The following is a 21,485-nucleotide window of genomic DNA, read 5'->3' as shown; positions in this document are numbered from 1 at the left end:
CATAAAAGAAACATGATTCCATTAAATGGTGGAATTTAATGCACACTGATAAAGTTTTAAAGAATTTTATAATAGCGTGACAGTGATGCTTGGATTGTTGAAGCATTGGCCATTTCTTCTAGTTGTTTCTACTGTATCATATTTGTTTATTTATTTTCTTATATAGGGAGCCATAGTAATTCATGCAGTAATCTAGATTGGTGGTTACAATTAATAGCCTTTTAGGACTGGACAATACAGAATGAGCTAAGTCTTTACATGCAAAATGCTGCTTGGTGCTTTTTAAATGCAGAACGTTTGTTCTTTCTTCCCAAAAGTGACTTTAGCACAGGGTATTAAAACCAGAATTTTATTCAAAAGCCTGCAAATGAATGTTTAAACTTAACTGATTTCAATGTTCCAAGAATATTCTCTAGGTTGGCATCTTCTAAATTTGATGCTGTTGCTATCCAGCATGGTTTCTTGGAAAAATGAATGCTAATTAATGTGCATCAGTGGAGCAGTCAAGAAACAAATTAAAGGAACAACAACAAAAAAGAAATATCAGTAGAATCAAAGTAACAAACTAAGACAGTAGACCTAATTAGATGATCATATGCATGTGACTTAATCAAAGTTCAACAGCTCATATGCTCAGCTGAGCTTTCTTATGAACATGAAATACAAGTGACTTGGAATTATTGGTAAATGGTAATCCACTAATGACAGATGTGGAACTTTCATAAGTATGTTTTCTTTATATCTCTGTGCCTGCATAGGACAAGTGTTTAGAGGTGCCCTCTTAGAGTTGGAGGACTTCACAATCTTATTTTTATTCCTGTTTATAGACCAACTAGTGAAAAATCTCTTCTCTTATGTGGATGTAGCTAAAAGAAAAAGTTACCATGCCTGAGTAACTCAGTTTTCTGCACCTAAAATCTGTCTGTCATTATATATCCACCACCAGAGTGCCTCACTTCCTGCTGAAGGCAAACAGAAGTAACATGGAATGATTTAACTAGTCTGTTTGTGACACTAAGCTAGAGCAATTTTCCAATCCATGGCCTAATTTGACATACTCTGTATAAAATAAGGAAGGGCAGTAGCATGAGGTTGCAATTCTTCCTCATTCATTCCTGGGATTAATGGAACAGAGGCTTAGCTCAGTGCATGTCCATGACAGACAAACAACCCAGCTCAGGCATTTCTAATTGCAGAGAGCTTTTTTTACAGTGATTGTTGAGAAAGAAATTTAGAATTTATATATTTTAAATCTATTTAAATTATTTGAAATAGTTTTTCAGTGTTTAATTTTACAGTTTGATATCTTACATTCTTTCAGAATAGAGTGTTGTGTAATTCTGTTGTTAATATAAACCTTTAATTTTTAGATATCATAGGATCTACAAATAATGAAAGTCAAAGTTGTTTGTATATTATCTATCTTGCAGTCTCCTGGTAGTGCAATCACTAGGTAGAAGAGGTGACCTCTACCTTGTGAAAATATTTCTAAGTGAAATTATTTCTACCTGTGAGGTAACTTGAAGACTGTGTGAGGTTGTAAATCCCAGCTAAAACAGGACATCTGTTTGATGTATCAGAAATGAAGAATTTGCAATAGTCTCCTCTGGACACATATTATACCTATGCTGAAAAGGGACAGTTCTTCATTTAGGCTGGTTATAGAAAGCTCACCAACTCAGGATTAATTGGCAGTACTGACAAGATATAAGAAGTTTTATCAGGCCAAAACAAGCTTCATTCCCTTTCCAAACTTGAAGCTAAGTAGCTTATTTTAAGTGGAAATAAGGTTGATCATCCTTCACTGATATTTCAACCTCAGTTGAAGTGGCCCACATGCAGGTGATTTGGTTTTTTGTTTGGTTTTTTTTTGTTGTTGTTTTTTGGGTTTTTTTGGTTTTTTTTTTTCTTTTTTTTTTTTTTTTTGGTCCAGCCTAATCATATTGTTTAAACTGGAGGCCTAAATCAAGGCATAGAATAGTTCTAGATACAAGCTGGATTACTGCAATGAATTTGGGACTAGTGGGTCAGATTTACTTCAAATACATGAATAACTATCAGTTAGCATCATTACATCTCCAATTTGGTGCAGTTTTAATAAACCTCTGCTGAAAGATCCACCAAAAACATTAACTTATGTGACTACCTGAGTCTGATACATTCCAGGCCACACTTTAGTCCCCAGTTGGAAATTGACAGAATTATTATTTATAAGATGGGATGAAGCCTTCATCAGAAACCTGGAATAAGGTTTCTAACTCAGTTTTCTTGTTCTGTTGTGAGGCAGCTTAGCTGTACTTCCATCACACTTCACTGAGAATTTATGAAGGAATAAAATTAGATCTTTTGGCTTAGTAACTCTAAAAGAAGCATTCCTTCTTGACATTTTTGAGGAAACTGGTTATCCATGTTTAACTTTTGTGGTGGAAATACTTGATTTTGGTCTTTAACATTGATTCATATTTATTAAGAAAAAGCTTGTGACAGGTTTCAGACAAAATAAAAGGAATGACTATCATGAGATCTAAGCAAAGGGGAGATGATTCTGTGAAAAGCTGCAGAGACCAACCTCTAATGCTATGAAATACAGAGAATAGAAAGTGTTGCCAGAATCCAGCAAATTCATTACTTTGGAATATTATTCAATAGGTATAAAGCAAGAATATTAGTGATGGTGTTAAGTGAGATAATACACCTTTAGAAATATTTTATTCCATAAAAACTTATAAAATTTGTCTAATTTTTAAATCATAACCCTACATGCTAGTTTAGACTGGTTTCAAGATCTGAAATTTGTTACTTTATTAATTCTATTATTTTTTAAAAATCTACTATGGAGAAATTATTTTGTCATAATTGGTCCCTAGAGTGGGATTAAAAGAAAGCTATTAACATTTCTCACAAGTGCTTATACTTATTTTAAAATTATTGATATTTATCTTCACTCATCTATATAATGATTCCTATTCTACTGATTTTATTATTATCAAAATAATCTTGGTGAATTTCTTCCCAAGACTCTTAACTGTTCAAAGTTTACTTGTTTTACTTCCATTCAGATAAGTATGCTGATTTTCAGTTTTGTAGATTCATGGTTGCCTTAATATAGCACTTCCATGTAATTGATTGAGCGTTGGCAAAGTTGGATCAGGTGATACAAATGAATAATGAAATGACTTAAGGTAATGTTTTAACAGTTCCTGACTCATTCTGCAAGAGGGCTTTTTCTTTATGGACATTTAAGAATGTCTGTGAATTCTTGTGAAATATGTTTTTCATTTCTCATGAAAAACAAGCTAATTAGGTAGATGTGCCTGAGAAAATCTTGATACTGTGTTCCCTGCCTGCTAGTAAGTTGAAGGCATGTTGTTTTATTAGCTAGTTAGAAAATATTTTCTCTATTTGTAGATAAAACCTGATTAAAAGCTGATAAATATTTTGTAGATAAAGCCTGGCTGAACAGCAGGTCCCAGAGGGCCTGGGTCTAGCTGGAGGTCTCTCACTAGCAGTCACCCTCAGGGTCCATTACTGGGTCTAGTATTGTTTACCTTACTCATACATGACCTGGATGAGGGGATGGATGTTCCCTCAGTGACAGCACAAAGCTGGGAGGAGTGGCCAATAGCCCAGAGTGCTGTGCAGCCCTTCAGAGGGACCAGCAGGGTGGGGAGATGGGCAGGGGAGAACTGTTTGAAATTCAGCAAAGGCAGGGTCCTGCAGCTGGGGAAGAACAACCCCCTGCACCAGGACAGGCTGGGGCTGAGCTGTAAAGCTGCTCTGTGGAGAAGGACCTGGGGGTGCTGGTGACAGCAAGCTGTCCATGAGCCAGCAGGGTGTCCTGGGGACCGTGTGGGCTCATGGTGTCTGGGGTGCATTGCCAGCAGGTTGAGGGAGTTGATCCTGCCCTGGTGAGGCCACATTGGGAGTGTTCTGTCCAGTTCTGGGTTCCTCAGGAGAAGAGAGACATGGAGCTCCTGGAGCAGGTCTAGTGGAGGGCTACAGAGGTGACTGAGGGGCAGGGCCATCTCTCTTATGAGGAAAGGCTGGGAGAGCTGAGCCTGTTCAGTCTCAGGAAGAGACAACTGAGAGGGGAATCTCATCTCAGTCTATAAAAATCTAAAGTGAGGGTGTCAAAAGGGTGGAGCCAGGCTCTGGTCAGTGGTGCTGAGCAATATTACAGGAGGCAACAGGCAGAAGCTGATGCACAGGAAGTTCCATCTGAACATGAGGAACAACTTTTTACTGTGTGGGTGACCATGCCCTGGAACAGGCTGCCCTGAGAGGCTATGGAGTCTCCTTCACTGGAGATATTCAAAAGCTGAATCTGTTCTGTGCAGTGTGCTCTGGGATGACCCTGCTTGAGCAGGGAGGTTGGACCAGCTGACCACTGTGGGCACTTCCAACCTGATCCATTTTGAGATTCTTATGTGGCAGTGTTACAGACAAACAAAGCAAGCTGCCATTCAGTCATGTTTTCTGTCTGTATCACCAGGTCAGCCATAGATTTCTATTGCACACAGAGCATACAGAATATTTCTAAAAAGGTAGTTTCTGAAAGGTTTTATATTCTGACTGTATATTCATACCCATCAAAACTCAAATAGTGCCAAAGAGTAGCAGTAGGATCACTTATTTGGGCAAAGGAAGGACCTCATATGTCTCATTAAAAAAATTCTTAGTACATTATCTGATTTGTAGAACAAGATATTCTGGAATAGAAATCCTCCCAGCTTCAGAAAAAAAAATCAGAAAAAAAACCCCTAAAACATTAATTTATCTATTACTGAACTCAGTAGAAGGGTGCTGGGAGTGCAGTAGTGAGGGAAAGGAGCTTCCTTTTTGGAACCTGAACCCACAGCATAATGAGAATTGTTTCTATATGTGGAGTTAGGGAAATCTTTAAAACAGACAAACAGTACAAAGCATCTAATATAATATGGTGCATAATATCATAATTTGAAATCTGCTTAATTCTGGATCATTTCCAGTGTTTCATTGAACAAGATAATGCCATTTTTTAAAGCACAGAATAAATTTTACTTGAAAGACCTGAGGAAGAGCATGTGCTACTTATGAAAGAGCTATAGATGTTGAGTCCATTGGCAAATATATGCACCAGTCACACCTGCGTAAGGTAATATTAAAAGAAAAATTACAGTTGTTGAGCAAGATACCAGAGAGACATGGCAATGACACCAAATCTCAGCAAAAATCTCAGACTATTGAAAAATCTCCCTCAAAAGTTTCAAGAACTAATTTTGTTTAGTAATTGTTTCAGATTAAGAACATATCCAACTGGAAGTATTCAGCCTATTCTCTTCAAGAACTGTGTTTGTGACAACAGGTATAATCTCTTCCCCTGGGAAAACCAAGGGTTTCTTAATTAGGATTCTGAAAGACTTCATTTGAAGGCTAGGCTACAGTACTTCATCTAATCAAAGAAAAATTTCCTCATTAGTCAGTATCACCTCCAGTTTATCCAGATCAGACATAAGCTTTCCTCATTACTGGCAGAAGATGGAGGAAGAGCAAGAACTGTTCTATCTTGGGCAGATGAAAAAGCACATTAGATCACCCTCCCACAACAGATTCATCTCTCTGCTTTAGGTTGGCAGATTGCAAAAGATAACAAAAGGAATGGACCCTATGGATTTGGGAGCTAAGAACCATCTGCAATGGAATAAAAGTGAACAAATAACATTCTGTAGGTTTGTCTGAAGCACTAGGTTAGATGTACTATAAAGGGAGCTCTGTTCAGCTTACCAATGGCAAATGGTTTAAGAGCATCTCTTGATTAGTGGCAAGATGTCTGCCAAGGTGCTAGATTGTAAGACAGGATGTCTTGTGTGTGTATCGTTTTTAGGAGTTGCTGGGAATTTTTATGTAGTTTCTTTATAATGCAGTTTTTAAGTGTACAAGATCAAAAAGGTATTTCTAGTCTATAAGGACATCTTTACAGAGATATTCTGATGAAAAAAAACAAAGCTGGAGACATTGTAAAATATGTAAGCTGAAATGCTGTTTTGTGTATCATAAAACCAAAATGACTTAGAGTGAACATCCATGCTTTTTTTAAAGTATTTACACCTCTGTGCTAGTATAAGAGATAAAAAATTCTTCAAACATCACCAAATTCTTTTTTTTTTTCTGTTTTCTGTTATAGGAAATATTTTCACACTCTCAGTCCCAGTTAAAACCATAGTTCTTTTAGATACACATAGTGCATATTAAATATCTGAAACATAATGAAGAAATGTGTCAGTGATGATTAGTTACCATAAAATAAGAAGAAAGGAAATCTTTCAGGAAAAAAATGTTCCTTTTTCTAATATTTGTTCTTTTAGACCCTGGTGACATGCCCTTTCATTTGTTAACATGGAATCATTCATGCTTTATTTTGCCTTGGGAATCTCTGCTATGGTTATTTAAGGAAAGTAATTTTGTTGGAATTAATATGATTGACAGCTAGCCAGTAAAAACATATATGGACCCTCCTTCTGGCAAGAAAAGTGATATGAAAAAGAGAAAGACAAGAAAAAAGATTAAAATAACAAAATAATTTGCAACCACATATAAAGCAATGCTTTTAATTTGGATATTGTGTTGTCAGTTGTTATTCAGTTTTCAAAATCTGAGCAATAATTTAATAGAGAAAATTACTATCATGGTTGAAGAGATTTTGCACATAAATAGCAATAGCACAATGTACTAGTAAAATATTGTAGAGGATACAGAGCCTAGTGCTGTTATACTTGTCCTGTGGGCAAGATATTAATTATGTAAAACCTCCAGCTCTATTAATGTGGTGTGTGCATCTCCTAATAATATTAGACCAAAATTTTCAAGAGGAGTTCATAAAAACACTGAGACTTCGTGCTTTTCTGTAAACAAATGCATTTCCAGTATATCTGCAAGCCAGTATATTTTGCACAAATATCACAGTTTTGATAAGGAATGTTGTTTGATGTGGGCAGTAAGCTGGATGTTAAGGCTTTTACCCAGATTTTTGGAAGCTAGGACCAGGTTCCTGTTTTGCATGGCTCATTAAGTCACTTTGCATTGGTCTTTTCCTAATGCAAATGTTTATATATTCCTTGAGGGAAAGTAAGAGAGACTAATTTGACAAAATAACAGTCATGGACTCAACTGGGATGTAAACAACATCCAGTCTCAAATTATTAATTGAATCAGACAGAGGAGGGATAAGCTGTTTTGTCTGTATTAAGTAGTTTTTAAAAATTGAGAAATATAATGCAATATTTCAGCTGTTGTAGAATGTTACACAGGAGTTCATGTTTTGCCTTCCTGTAAGGAAGGCTACATATAAATGGGGAAAAAAATAAAAGAAAAATAAATAAAAGAGTGAAAACCTATCAAGTATTCTGAAATGTCAAGCTTCTCTTCTTTTTCCCCCAAAGACTTAATATAATCTGGATTTTCAATATTTTTTTCTCAGAGGTAGTTTGTTTTCTAAACATTGAATTTTTCTTTCTATAAATGGACAGATTTTGTTGGAAACTTGTTCTGATAAGGAATGTACACCCCCCCATCTCTAATCAGGAGCAGTTGTAAATGAGGCTTACATTTTAAAACCCAATTTATATTGCATTCATTGCTAGAGATGGAGGTGGTGATATAGCTTTATGCTTTTTCTTGTAGAAATTCCCTTGGAGGCTAATCGACCTCCTGATAACCTCTCCTGCCCAGGAAAGCCATTCTGGACGAGATTTATTATGTAACAATCTATGTCTGACATTTACGCACACAGCTAGTCCTGTGACAATCAGTAGTGCATTGAACTAGTGTGCTTTTGAAATGAAGACAAACTTCTTGGGCATAATTTCTGAAAAAGGCTCTGCTTGCCCCTGAGCATTGTTTTTCCCAGCTTGTTTTGTAATATGCTTTTTATTTTTTTTTTTAATGATTTTACTTTGTTTGTTTGCTATATAGGAATTTATTTTGAGGGCTGGATCCTCAACTAATGACATGGTAGGGGTTACAATGACTGCAATGGAACTATTCATGTACTTCAACAGTGGTTCATCTTTTTCTCCTTTACATCTATAGCCTGATATGCACAGAGATTTCAACATAGAGGAAGCATGGAATAGGGAGGAAAAAAAACAAACCAAAAAAAGGAAGGATCTCAGAACAAGAAGCCTGAAATATTATTGTTGCAAAGTAGGCAACAGAATATCCCAAAATATTGATTTGGCTCACTGCAGTGAATTTAGCTTCCTCTCTAGATCAGACTTAAAATTACTCAGTCCCAAGTACAGGATAGTAATACCTCTGTCCTTTCCACATTTTTTTTGTCCAAACCCTAGGTGACTGCTCTACCTTGATCCTTCCACTCCTTCCACGTGGCCACACTAAGATCCCTTCCCTGAGTGCACGCAATGACACACGACAAAATAGATGCAATGTCTACATCTCCTCTTTTATTTATACAGAGAAGAAACATCTACCTTCTTCAGACCTGACTCCTGACTGTTTTTTCCCCTGGGACATGAAACCTCTTGGGCAGCCTGAGCCCAGAAATTCTACTAGGTGCTGGCACAGAGACTTGTTCTTAACAGGTTTCCCTTGAAGTAAATTCTGTAGAAGTAATTCTGGCTGCCAAAGAAATATAAATGGGACACGATAACAGAGTGCAGCCAGGCATTTTTGAAACTTCCCCGAGATGGTTATCCATGATGTCAGAAAATGTGTACCTACATCCTTAGAAACTGGGCTTTAGGAAGTTAAGATATTTTCCTTGTCTTACAAATTTGGTTTTTAGCATAGCTGCTAAAGCGATCTTGACCCTTGCTTTTTTATTTCTGTTCAGTATAATAGGTTGTGAGTAGAATTTTGATTCTCTTCTGTACATGGTCTGCTTGTGTATTTCATCCATGTTTTTGAAATACAGCCTGCTTTTGTCCTAGATCAGAAATACTTCTGTCAGAAACAACAGATGTATTATTCACTTGCTTGAATTCTTATTATCTGTAATATCTTTTTTTTCCCCAGTGACCAGGTGTTTGAAATTGGAGTATTAGATATTTTTGGATTTGAAGAATTTCAAAAGAATACTTTTGAACAGGCAAGTGTGGATGCTTTGCTGAATTTACTGTACCTGTTGTTGTTTCTCTAATTAACCAGTTTTGATCATCATAAAAATATACATGAAGGTGAAAATTTTCTCTTAAAATATTTTTCCCTTTATACCTATATATGTATTACTTATATGCCGGGTTTTGCACAGTTGTTGGCAATTTTAAAATAATATAGTAAATATCTATCGTGATTTTTGAAGAGGGGTAGTATTAGCACTGAAAGACAACCTGAGGGAAATAGTGTTTTTTGTTTTCATGCTTGTGGTATTTATACTTCAACTAGATCAGTGAGTAGGACAATATCCTGAACTGGAAGAATATCAAAAGGCCTTCAGATGCCTTGGAGAAAAAATAAAATGAAAATGCTGCATTTTGCTAAGTGCCATTATTGACAGATTCACCTCTGTGTGACTTTATAACATGTGACTTTTCAAAAAATTGAATTGCATCCATGGAAAATAAATTGAAACTTATGTCACTTAATGCTTTAAAGTCCTTTTAAATATCAAACTTTCTTGAATATCTTCAACTACCTTCAACATTAATCACTGAACACTAGAGCTCTTGTGAATCACGTATTTCAGAAAGCATTAGTGACCCTACACAAGACACTCAAAGAGGTGTTTAAGTTGTGCTGTTGTTCATTCATTCTGTGATGCAGGAAGAAAATCAAAGCATACAAAGAAAAGTCAAAGCACAGAAAAGAAATGAGAAGGCATCAGCAGCAACAAAGGACTTGTTATTGTTTGAAATTGGGATTTACCTTTTGTCCCAGTCAGTCCATTGCTTTATGGCTCAGCTTCCTCTTTCTAGTGGCACAGAAGTCATAGAGCCACATCAGTACAGCTTGTATGACATGTTTACATTGCTACCGGTTTCCAAATGTTTGAAAGCACATGCTTCAAAACAGCATGTTAGAAGGCAATAAAATAAATTCCAGTTTCTCTCTCACAAAATTATTTTTGCTGTTACAGTTCTACCTTGCTTGAACATTTGCTGGATTAAGGACTATTCACGTGTACCAGTATTCCTAGTAATTTACTCATTGCAAATGGCACCTTCAGGAGAAAATATAAAGTGTAAAATTAAAATACTTTAATAGACTGAGTATATGAAATAAAAGAAAAATCCACGAGCCTTCTGACTAATAAGTATGAAGTATTCTATGCAATTTAAATGCTTCTCAAAAGAGAAGTCTTGGGACTTACTGATTATTTTCCTTTGACCCTGGTCCACATTTTTTTTGTCATGAAACTCATAAAAGATCACATTTAACATCGTGAAATACCATTAATTCTATTTTCTGTGGTAAGTAATTTTCTGCTTAATAAGTGAAAAGGATACTTGAAGAGAAAATACAGGATCTAAAAAAAAAATTAGTAAAAAGGAATTTATTTTATTATTTCTGTGTAGTAAACATTATAATTTCAAAATCATATTTTCATTTCTATTTTATTTTTTCTAAATAAATGTATTTCAAAAGATGCTTACTGTCCCTCCACCTGGACTGAATGCTTTTTTAAAAAATAATATTAAGTAATAATCAGAGTCATTATCTCAGAATCTATTTAACAATATTCCTGAAAAGACAAAACCTGAAGTGAGAGTTTTTTAAATGAAGTCCTTAATGTAATTAGCATATCTGATTCCTGAAGTGGTAGGTTGTAGTATCAGTGAAGAGAACCAGTTTGTATCTCCATGTGGTACATGCTAATCATGCAGACTTACCCCAAACAGCCCGAACTTCAAAGCTGGAGCTCTCTAGGAGTCTGGTCCAGTTCAGAGTTCTGCCTGGGCTCGTTAACCCTGACAATAAAAAGTCTTGTTAGTCCAGATAAGGTCCTCATGCAAAACATTGCATCATGTCTGCAAAAACACCCAGTGTCAAGGCCTGTGATTGCAGAATGTTAGCATTAAATGTTACAACCAGACAGTAGTGGGGCCATTAAAAAAAAAAGGTTTTTAATCACATTTAGATTAGCATATTTTTAAAAGGCATTAAAATAATTTTAGGGAAAATGGGCCTTTTTTTAAATTAGTGTATGATAAGGCATTCTTTGTGATATCTATTTTCCTGCTTTCTTGGAAAAAAAATTATGACTGTTTTCAATAAAAACTAAAACCTCCTGGTTGCCGAAAAGTGGGGACATTCAAAGTAGCTGTTTGAATCTTTCTGGTGCTTTATAGCAGGCTGGTATAGATCATAATTAAGTTTAATATCATAATTAAGAGAGCAATAAGATAGTAAATCACATCAGTTTTAATAAACTGTGTTTGAAGATGATTCAGGCAAACAGAGATGGATAAACTGGGTAGAATAACTTGTTTACTCCAGTGTATGTTTTGGAATGACAAGGCATTAGGGCACTGAAATATCAAAGTGAAATGAAGAATTGGTCTAGGAACAACTCATGAGCAATGCAAAGGAAGACAGCTGTCAAACGACTAGAAAAGTAAGATGAATTATGCCTACAGCAAGAATCTGATAAATTCTGCAGGCAAAATGATGTGGCTGACAGCTTGTAGAGAGAAAACTTTTATAGACCATTGTAAACAAGAAGGCGTTAGAAGTTAAAAAACATTAATTAAGTGTTCAGTTTTCCTTGTACTTGGTGCGTATTGGTAAGCTTTTATTGTATAGAATATGTGTCAAATGTTATAAGAGCAAAAATGGGACATGTAATTCTAAAATAAAAGTAAATAAGTGTGTGGAATAAGAAATAGTGAGGGGAGTTTTGATTTTTGGTACCAAATTTAAAAGCTGAAAGGCTGGTTTTTTTAGAAGCCACAGTCTGAAGGAGTCATTGCTCGATAAAGACTGAAAGCTTCTGAATTACCAGGACTCAGTGAGTTACTGCTTTTACTGCTCGTCAGCTGAGCTATGGTAAATGACTACAGTACACTTTTAGCTCACCCTAATAACAATTTACAATCACTTCCTAGCAGTGATCATTAGCTTGGGAACAGCATTTTCCTGGAGCAGCTGCATACCTGCTGTGCCAGAAGAGCTTTGTGTACCACCACACTGGAATGTGGTCAGAAGTGAGCCCAATTTCTCTTTCCTATTCTCTAGAGAAATGGCCTTCATTTTGTGGTCAATTCAGGAAATATGAGTGCTCTACCAAAAATATCAATGGCAGTTTCCAGTGTTAATACAATGTTTTCTCAGGCTTCCCTGTTTATGAGAGATTGTATTTGTTTACAGTTTATTCTGCACCCTTTTAAATCCAGAAGATGTCTGCTTGTCTTCGAGTAGAATTTAAAACTAGGCTAGACCTTCACAGAACAACTCCAAATAGTACTGTGAAGGAATGCCACAACCTTCATACTCAGGATAGTGTATTTTTGACCACAAACTCATGACCAATGAATATAACAGGAAATAAGCAGGACGGATAGTTACCTGAACCATTTTCCCTCTGCTGTTTGTAAAAAAACCTGTATTATAGCAGAAGAACAATACCTTAGAGTAGTACGAGGAGCTTTTCTTCCCTCTGCAGAAAGTCAGGTCTTCCAACAGAAATGAGTCTGTAGTTGTAGAGTCATCATAAAGAACAATAATGCAATAAAGGTAAATGGACAATGTTCTTTTCTGCCTGATATATAATTTAAATGGGAAACTGAAGGAAGTATTTAGTTCTTGTAAAATTATGTGTTTAACTCTTGCATGGTATTTTACGTCTGTAGGCCTCAAGTTTTGCAGTAGAAAGTATGTACATATTATCCTTTTTATAGGAAATATAAGTGATTTATCTGAATTAGTACTGCAGGTTGCTGGAATGGTCAAGTATCTCTTGACTCCTATTCAACTCCATGCCCATTAAAGTACATGTAAATTATCTGTGTGATGCAGTATAGTTCTGGGAGAGGCACAGCTTCCATGGCAGCTCTTTGTAGCTCATCTCCTGAAACAGGAGCCAGCTGCCTACGAGAGCAGAGAGCATTGCCTGCCCCACTCAGAACTCTACTTCAGTCACTATGGAGAAGCAGAAGAGGTCATAGAACCCAGATATGTTGGAATTTTTACCTATTTTTATTATTAGGTGTGGTAGATTTTAACTTCTCAGCGTGTTATTTCTATGGTTAAATTTGTTGATGCTACATTTTTGTCACATATTATTTCTTAGCCAAAACAACAATAACAGATTATTTTATATTAAATTGCATTGTCTCAACCATGAGACTGCTTCTAGCTGTCTGAATGTAAGGTCATGTTGCCTATTTTGGAGATGGATGGATATGAATAGACAGAAGTTACATGATGTGACTTTTCTACAGTCATTGCAGTCTCAGTGATAGTAAATAGGAGGTCACACACAGATTTTTACATTTGGACAGTCTGAAAGAGCATTTCAAGATTATTTTTTATGCAGAAGAAATCAACCTTCTTTGGTTTTTCCCATGCAGAACATAGATAGAGGTTCCTGTGAGTCTCTGTGGAATAGGCAGCTGCTGGTGCACACTGAGTTCTGTTACTATGCAGCGACTTAATGCAGAATCTTCCACTGCAGTTCTCAGTGCTGGAGTATTCCTTATTACCCATAGGATGATGGAAAGTGCTTACCATGTTAAGTCAGTCTTTAACAAGGAAATATGACATGGTATTTTTAAGTCAGAGTTTTGCCAACCTCCATGCATAGGAAGGTTTTAACAACCTTGTTGTGGAGCAGCGAGAGCCAGGTGATCCTTGGCACCAGGGAGCCAGGCAACAGGATGACCCAGAGGATGGGAATGCCCTCCCTGATGGGCGGCATCCTGGAGAGCCAGGGCTGGTGACAGTGCCCATTAGCAGCCCTGACATGGCAAGCAGCCAAATAGGGCTGGGACCCTGGCACAGGCAGTTGGAGAAAGAGCTGGAAGCTGGCACTGCCATGGCATCACCTGAGATGACTGGGAAAAGGAGTGGGTGGGGGCCCCAGGAAAAGCTGATCAGGGCTGTAAAAGCCTATTCCTTCCCTCAGGGGCCTGGTGATCCTGTGTTTTACTTTCTCCCTCACTCCTGAAGATCTTCCACTCTTTATGGCCTTTATCAGTGTGTACTCCTCTCTCTTCCCTCTAAGTCTCTTTGGTCTTCCCAGTGCATTTCTTTCCATTTATGCAGGGCACTATTATCTGTCTAGTGTTCCAGTCAGGCACTGGAAAAACAGTGTTACTTGACTTTAAAGCTGGCTTATCATGTACTGACATTAAAATAATTTTTAAAAAATTCTTTTACAGTAGACATCTTGTAGCCAGAAATAAAATAATTTATCTCAAATTGAGATTCCCAGCTCAGTTCAGCTTGTGATAGATTGGTGAAATACTGCACAACAACATTTAATTGACATTTTACTTTTCCACACTAGAACCCTTTTTTATCCCATAGTACTAGTAATACTAGTTTGCAAAGCTAGTTTAGTTCATATTAATCCCATTTCTACATTTCAGCTGCTTTAACTATTATGTCAACCAGTGTCAAGATTTTAATTTAAAACATTCATTTTACTACCTTTTCCCAGCAGGGTGTATAAAGCACTGAAATGGAGAAAGATCCGATCAGAATGTGTTGCTTTCCAGCAGTCCCTGGCTGGTGTCCTGGTTCTGCTGGGCTGTTCTCTCTAGAGAGCAGCTTTGGAGCAGGTTGCACTGTATAAAGTGCTCGAGCTGCTTTCTGCTCTGCAGTACCTTGTGGCACTGTAACAAGTCTGCCAGTCTGGGTGACAGTGTTGTTTATGTTGCTAAGAAGCACCCCAGTGCTGTGTGCTTCACTACAAATGTACTGGTCGGTAGAATTTAAAAATTTGGGGGTTTTTTTACCATCTAAGCATGCTACGTATGAATGCTTTAACAACGTGCTGTTCCTTTTATTTTGCTACTTAAAACCAGTGCTGCTTATCAGATCTATGTAAGACGTGTCTAAGACAATCTTTCCTTCCTCTCAAGTTGTGTAGTTCAATAATTTTGCTGAACAGTCAAACTCTGAAATACCTTTTTTTTTTAAATTGCATTTTAAGAGATTGGCTCATGATAAAAAGCAAGCTTGAGTTTATAGGGAGTTTGACAGATTTTCTTGTTGTAAAATACACCTTTAAAAAGTTGAATGACCTGATTCTCTAAATAAGTCATCTGCAAATAAAGGTATATACAGCATGCATCATTTTAAGGCTTTACCACATTCTGCAAAGTGTAAGCTTGTCTGCCCTATAAAACAATGTTAACAAGCTTCTGGAAAGATTCTGTAATTGAATTCCAGAAGTGATCAGTAAAGCACATTTTGCCTGCTACAGAGTTAAAAAAGCTGTCTTTTCCATAAAATAAGTAGATACTGGAAGTCAGCTGTACACTTCTGTTGTTAATAAAATGACAATATGAATGTTTATAGATCCCACTAAAGAAGTATTGTTTTTATTCAAGGCTGTCTTTTATCTGCACTGTCATACATTAGTAAAGACATTTGGTTTATGAGCTTTGATCTCATTTCTTTTTGCTGTTTTTCACACTAGTCTATTTTATTGTATAGCAAGTACAAGTTGGTTATACTAACAGGAGGTGTTAATGGAAATTTCAGGCAACTCTTACACATTACTTGGATTCTCTTCCCTCATCTGGATGTTAAGCCATGTAATTTTAGGATCGATCTAAATATTTCATACCTTTTAATATGACTTGCTGATAGAATTGCTTTTGCACACTTTATTCACAGCAGATATAATTAATGGGTGGCCAAAACAAATGTGTGACTAGTTAAGACTGAAAAGAAAATGCATGGAGACTTTCCTTGTATCATTCCTCGTAATAAGTGTTCTTACATCCTTTCAGGAATTTCTGTTTTCTTAATTTCTTAGTCATAGTTAATGTAGCATTGCACAAGGTTTTCAAATTTTCAACTAAAATTTCCATTTGAAGATCAAAAAAACAGTTAAATCATTTATTCCACAAGGTTCTTAAATATTTACTTATTTTAGCAGGTGAGCTTTGAATAAAATACAAAAGCACACAAATAAGCTGATATAATTCCCAGCTGTTTTTAATTGAAAATCAGATTTCTGTGACTCTGTTTAGTTTTACATCCTGTAAGGCAACCAAAGAAAATAGTTTAGAAGCTTCTACATTATTTATCCCTTCAAACATTGAACTTTTCTATGGAACACCATTTTCTTCCAACATTCCCTTAGAATATGTATAAAATGGAGAGCAGCAACTAGTAAAATGTCTTTAGGTGTTTTATATGCTTGGTAAAACACAATGAGCTCTTCAGAGCCTGCTTTAGATTTCAGTGACATTATATGTGGAAAAAGAGTTTGTCTCTGTTAGCACTGAACTAACTGCAGACTCAGGATCTTAAACAAATATGTAGGGTTTTTTTTCCCTAAAACCACATTGTGTTTGTATGACCTTCCTGAATATAAAATGCAGAAGAATATTAAATATACCAAATTATATGTAGAGTTACCCTTCTTCATTCAATGGAATTAGTGTAAATTCCACTGTATTTGATAATGCCGATATTTGCTAACTGTGTATTCCCAATTTAATAGTTATAGTTGTTAAAATCTAAATCCCTAGGGTCTTCCTAAATCTATGGTCTACCAAGACATACCATATTGTGGATTGACAACTCTTCAAATTCGATATTAGACATGCAGTAAAACCTACATTGATGAATTATCCAGTAAACGTCTAATACTAATTTTTTCTTCATTTTACAATAGCTGTGTGTCAACATGACCAATGAGAAGATACACCAGTACATCAATGAAGTGCTTTTCCTACAAGAGCAAGCAGAATGTGTACAAGAGGGAGTTGCCATGGAAACGATGTATTCTCCTGGTAACCATACTGCAGTCTTGGATTTTTTCTTTCAGGTAGTTTCCAGATCCATTTTACACCACCTATATTTATACACAGTCTGTGCATGGTAGGCTAATACAAGCTTTTGCTTGCTTTTTACAATTTATGAATCTTCAGACAAGGTTATGGGTCAAAGAGGCCACAGCTCAGTGGCTGCCAGAGCTTACTGACAGAACAGGCTGAGGAAGAGGCAGCAGGATCTCCCTGCCTGCACCGAGCCCTGTGTAGCATCCGTGCATCGTGGCATGGTGACTGTGCTGCCATGGCACTGATGAGGCTCTGTCGTGGCCTGACAGGTTCTTTAGTGACCGAAGTTAATTTCTGGAGAACTTTTAAGAAGCAAGTAACACAATCAGTTTCTAACAGATCGTCAATAGTGGCCATTTTTGGCAACTGAAATACTGTTCCCTACATTTCTTATAGAAGGACCAGCCTTGAACACTTAACAAAATATTTTCATCTTTTTTATTTTTCCTGTTTTTTTAGTGTGATATATGTTTCTTTTACTAAATTACAAGCAGTGTTAATCTATATGGAACAACTGAAATTCTAGCTCTCATGTATAAAATGAGAAAAATCTGTTTTTCATTTCAGAAACCATCAGGTTTTTTGTCAATGCTGGATGAAGAAAGCCAATCTGTTTGGTCAGTGGAACAGAGTCTTTCTAAACGGATTCAGTCTTACCTGGATACATCAGATACAAATACAGTCTATTCCTCCACAAAAGATGGAAATGGTAACCTTGCCCCAAAGGATCTGGGCTCTACCTTCACTGTTATGCACTATGCTGGAAGGGTAAGTTGTTTGAATATCATTTACATGCAGTAAATGAAAAAAGTTAACAAAACAAAATTTTATATGGCTTCTCCAACTGTGGCTACAAATATGATTTCACGTTTTCAAGTGATAAATTTTCAGAGGACAAGTTAGAATCTCAGTGCCATATCTAGCGTATGAAATGTGTAGCTTACATCACAGCATTCAGGATATGGGCTACCTAGTTCTAGCTCTAAATTTTTTCTTCCCTGTAAGCATTTAATGTAGAAGGAGGTGATTCAGATCTCTCAGCATAAATGTTTAATGCCATTTTAGTTAGCTACACTTTGCATACAGATGTGGTTCCAGAACAGTACAGGTTCCCTGTAGCTATATATGTAGATACCTGGGTTACCAGAATGAATCTGGTAAAAAAATCAAAAACAAAACCCCCCACTTTTTCTGTTAGTAGTTATAATACTTTTTTTCCCTGCAAAGACCCCAGAATATGCCAAATGTCTTTCAGCATGACTGTAAAATTAGATCAGTATTTTCTTACTCCCCTGCCTGCACACAGTGTTCACAGGAATAATGTAATCAGTTCTTTTAAATAAGCTTCTTACCCTTTCCTTTCCAACACTTCATTTTCACATTGTCCCCACAACCACGTACAAGGCAAGCAAGCAAGTTAGATACGTGTTTAAAGGGATAGTATTTTTTTTAAATAATCTGACAGTGGTATAAGTAGGGACAGATCTATTTTGTGTCTCCCCATTTGGAAATGAAGCTGATGGAAGTCCTGAGTTGGGTTTTGACACAAGCAAATTTGTTCCTGCCCAGTGATAGAAATGTGGTCATTATGGAAAGGACTATTTGAGTAGTGCTTAAGTTCCTAACCCAAATACTCTAAATAACTCCCTTAAGGATCTTCTTTCATCACAAGGCCTTCTACTTAGAATCAAATTACTTGCCAAAGTTCAGTGGTTTGAATACCTCCACTTTTGGGACTTGTCAGTAGGAATGTGGACACACAGTGGTTAGATAACAGTACAACCAAAATTTTGTGAAACTTACTAGGACTTCAAGTGATTGAATAAAGAACAGACCATGAACTTCAGATGTCTAATTTAATTTATGAACTTTTTTTATGCTTGCTACATAAGTATTTTTAATGCCTTTCTGTTTAAATTTATTAGAAGATCTCAAAAAAGGTTCCACACCCCAAAACTTGACATGGAAACAGCAGCAAGGCATCTTCATTAAAATCACAATCAGAATTATAAGCTAATTTCTTCAAAATGAAACAATTTTTTGTCTTATTCTCTGAAGAAGCATTCAGAAGATTTGTTAAAACCAGTATTTCAGGTGCCTAGCTCTGCAAGTTAAACTGTGAGTGGTAAAGAGGACACTTTTCATTAACATGTGTTTTAGCCTTGCATGGTTGTTTAGATTTTTGTTTTAGAACATAGACACTTGGTTTGACCTTTTCCTAATAATAGTAATGACATTTAATCTGAAAGCATGAACAAATAGACAGCTCTCCAAGTAATGTAAATCTACACATTCTTTTGAAGTCAGTGGAGATCCTTTGATTTACATTGGCCGAGGAACTATTCCAGTCAGGTTCTCCTTTGCATCCTTACAACAGTAAAATGCTTAGCCCTGCCAAAACAGAAAAGTCCTCTTGCAACTGCTTAATTCTCCTTGCTTTAATAGTAACTGAGCTAAATCCTTACAGACACTTGCATTTTTGGTATCCTGTGGGACTGTTACCTAGCTATCATAGACTGAAATTTCCAGGATTTTATTATATGTATTTATACAAAACTTTGATAATAATGTGGCTGCATTAATGACACAAATTGAGTTTATTCTGAGACTATTATGCCTCATATGTTGAGCACCTGAATATGAAAAACTCAGATTTTAAAACTGCTGATGCTGTTCTTTAGATTGCGCTTACTACATTTAGTAGCTTTTTATAGAAGTTATTGGTGATATATGCTTTATGAAAATTTTTAAAGGATGAGGCTTTTAAATATGTCAAGATTTTTTGGCACTCAAAAATAAGAATTTAATATATAAAGTATCAATATAGTTCGGCAGGTTTTGAGACCCATTTTTATAGTCTGATATCAATTAAATGGGTCTAATGTAAGTGAAGTATAAGGTAATCTTACCCTTGATTGTTGCTTTCAGAGATCTCCAAATTTAAGACAAGGGGCTTAATTTTATTGTCATTACAATTTTTCACGGATTTTTACTCCTTTAACTTGGTAAAGCTTTTCTGTATTTATATGAGTATGACTGAAAGATGAATCAGACACAGAGGGTAGAGAAAGAATTACCAGTAAATTGTGACAGGTAATCAAACATGAAAGTTTTCATTTCTAGTGTTAATCATTTATGTTCAGGTGGTGTGTCTAGGCTCACAGTTTAAGAGGAAGTCACACTGAATGTAGCAGTCTCTGTGTTAGAACATGAAGTCAGACATCCTGATTTCTCTAAGTAACAGTTGTAACTGCAATGTACTTCACAGCCAGTGTCTGTGTCATTAAAAAAAAAAAGTGTTAATATTCTGTGTTGGCCATGGTATGAGCCACTTATGGCCCTTGTAATTTGGGCTTCTTTCCATCAATAATGTATGGATGGAGGTCAAAGTCCAAAAAAATGAATTAGGTTCATTTCTTTACTCAGACACTTGCAGTAGCTATTTTAGCAAGTTAGAAATGCAGTTAAACTGGAAAAGGTAGTTATTAAAAATACTTCCTCACTGAAAAGACCTACTTTTGTGTATTTAACTGAGATTGACAGACAACTTTTTGTGAACAAAAGAGATATATGTAGCTTTATATTCTGAGATAATTACAGATGATAGAGATGCATCTGTGCAGTTTTAAAGACTTCTAAGGATGTTTTTATTTGGTGAAATTTTGTGTCAGGATACAGGTAGAAAAATTGTCTTCCACTATCAGGTCTTTTTAATTGAATGTGCCATGAATTGGCAGGTTTTGCCCATTCCCCTAAGTTTCGCACTCAGCAACTTTTCCTAAGACTAAATATACTGAATTATTGATCCAAGCATAATGAGCCTTAAACTATCCCAGAAAAAGCAGTACTAAGAGCAAAAAAGAGAGAGTGGGTCAGAAGTAAAAGAAAGAAAGCACAATGTTGAATTGAGACAAAGAATGCACAGGAGGATCAAATTAGCTTGTAATGGGGAAAAGAAGCCCAAATAATTTGGAATCCATACTTAATTTTTCTGGCTGAATCAATACTTCAAGGAATTCTGCATGTATGATACCATTCTGAGAGACCTTGGATTTTTTTTTTCGTCTGTTTTGGAGGGAAGAAAGAGGGACAATATGCACAAGTTAACTTCTGTGCATGGAAGGAATCAGCACAGAGCCCAGATATTTTAGTGGAACCTGAGAATGAATAATTTTTTACACAAATGGGACAGAATGATCCAGTGGAAGAGAGAAAATTAATTTTACCTCATTTCTTTTGAATTTTGCTATTATTCCGGAACAAGATTAAATCTGTCTTTTTCTGCATGGGCAATATGATATATTGCTTGTGAACACACATGAACACATGCTTAGGAAAGGCCACTGTGAGCATCAGTGCTTTATCATATCAAGTATTTTACTTTATCTCCTAGTTTTAATTTTACAGCTGAACAGAATCCTACAATGCCTTGACACATTATGAGTCTTTTCTATGAGCTGTTTAATGTCTTGATATCTGAATGCTGTAAGACAAAAGGCTTATCTGTTTTGTTCAGGCAGAAGGTAGAAG

At 36.1% G+C, this 21,485-nt stretch overlaps 1 protein-coding gene across 4 annotated transcripts in view; it reads left to right on the top strand.

Moving 5' to 3' along the window:
* The window catches only part of MYO16 (myosin XVI), a 368,415-nt gene that overhangs the window by 248,431 nt on the left and 98,499 nt on the right, over positions 1-21,485 (top strand). For all 4 annotated transcript variants that reach the window (XM_088160175.1, XM_088160176.1, XM_014883245.2 and 1 more), the window contains exons 21-23: positions 9,013-9,085; positions 16,790-16,942; positions 17,523-17,723. In XM_088160175.1, the coding sequence (XP_088016301.1) occupies positions 9,013-9,085; positions 16,790-16,942; positions 17,523-17,723 (427 nt within the window). The remainder of the gene's footprint in view (positions 1-9,012; positions 9,086-16,789; positions 16,943-17,522; positions 17,724-21,485) is intronic.

This window comes from Sturnus vulgaris, chromosome 2 (assembly GCF_052056855.1).
Source record: "Sturnus vulgaris isolate bStuVul1 chromosome 2, bStuVul1.hap1, whole genome shotgun sequence".
Classification (NCBI taxonomy): Eukaryota; Metazoa; Chordata; class Aves; order Passeriformes; family Sturnidae; genus Sturnus; species Sturnus vulgaris.
The sequence above is the reverse complement of the archived record's forward strand: the minus strand, read 5'-3'. Positions and strand labels throughout refer to the sequence as shown.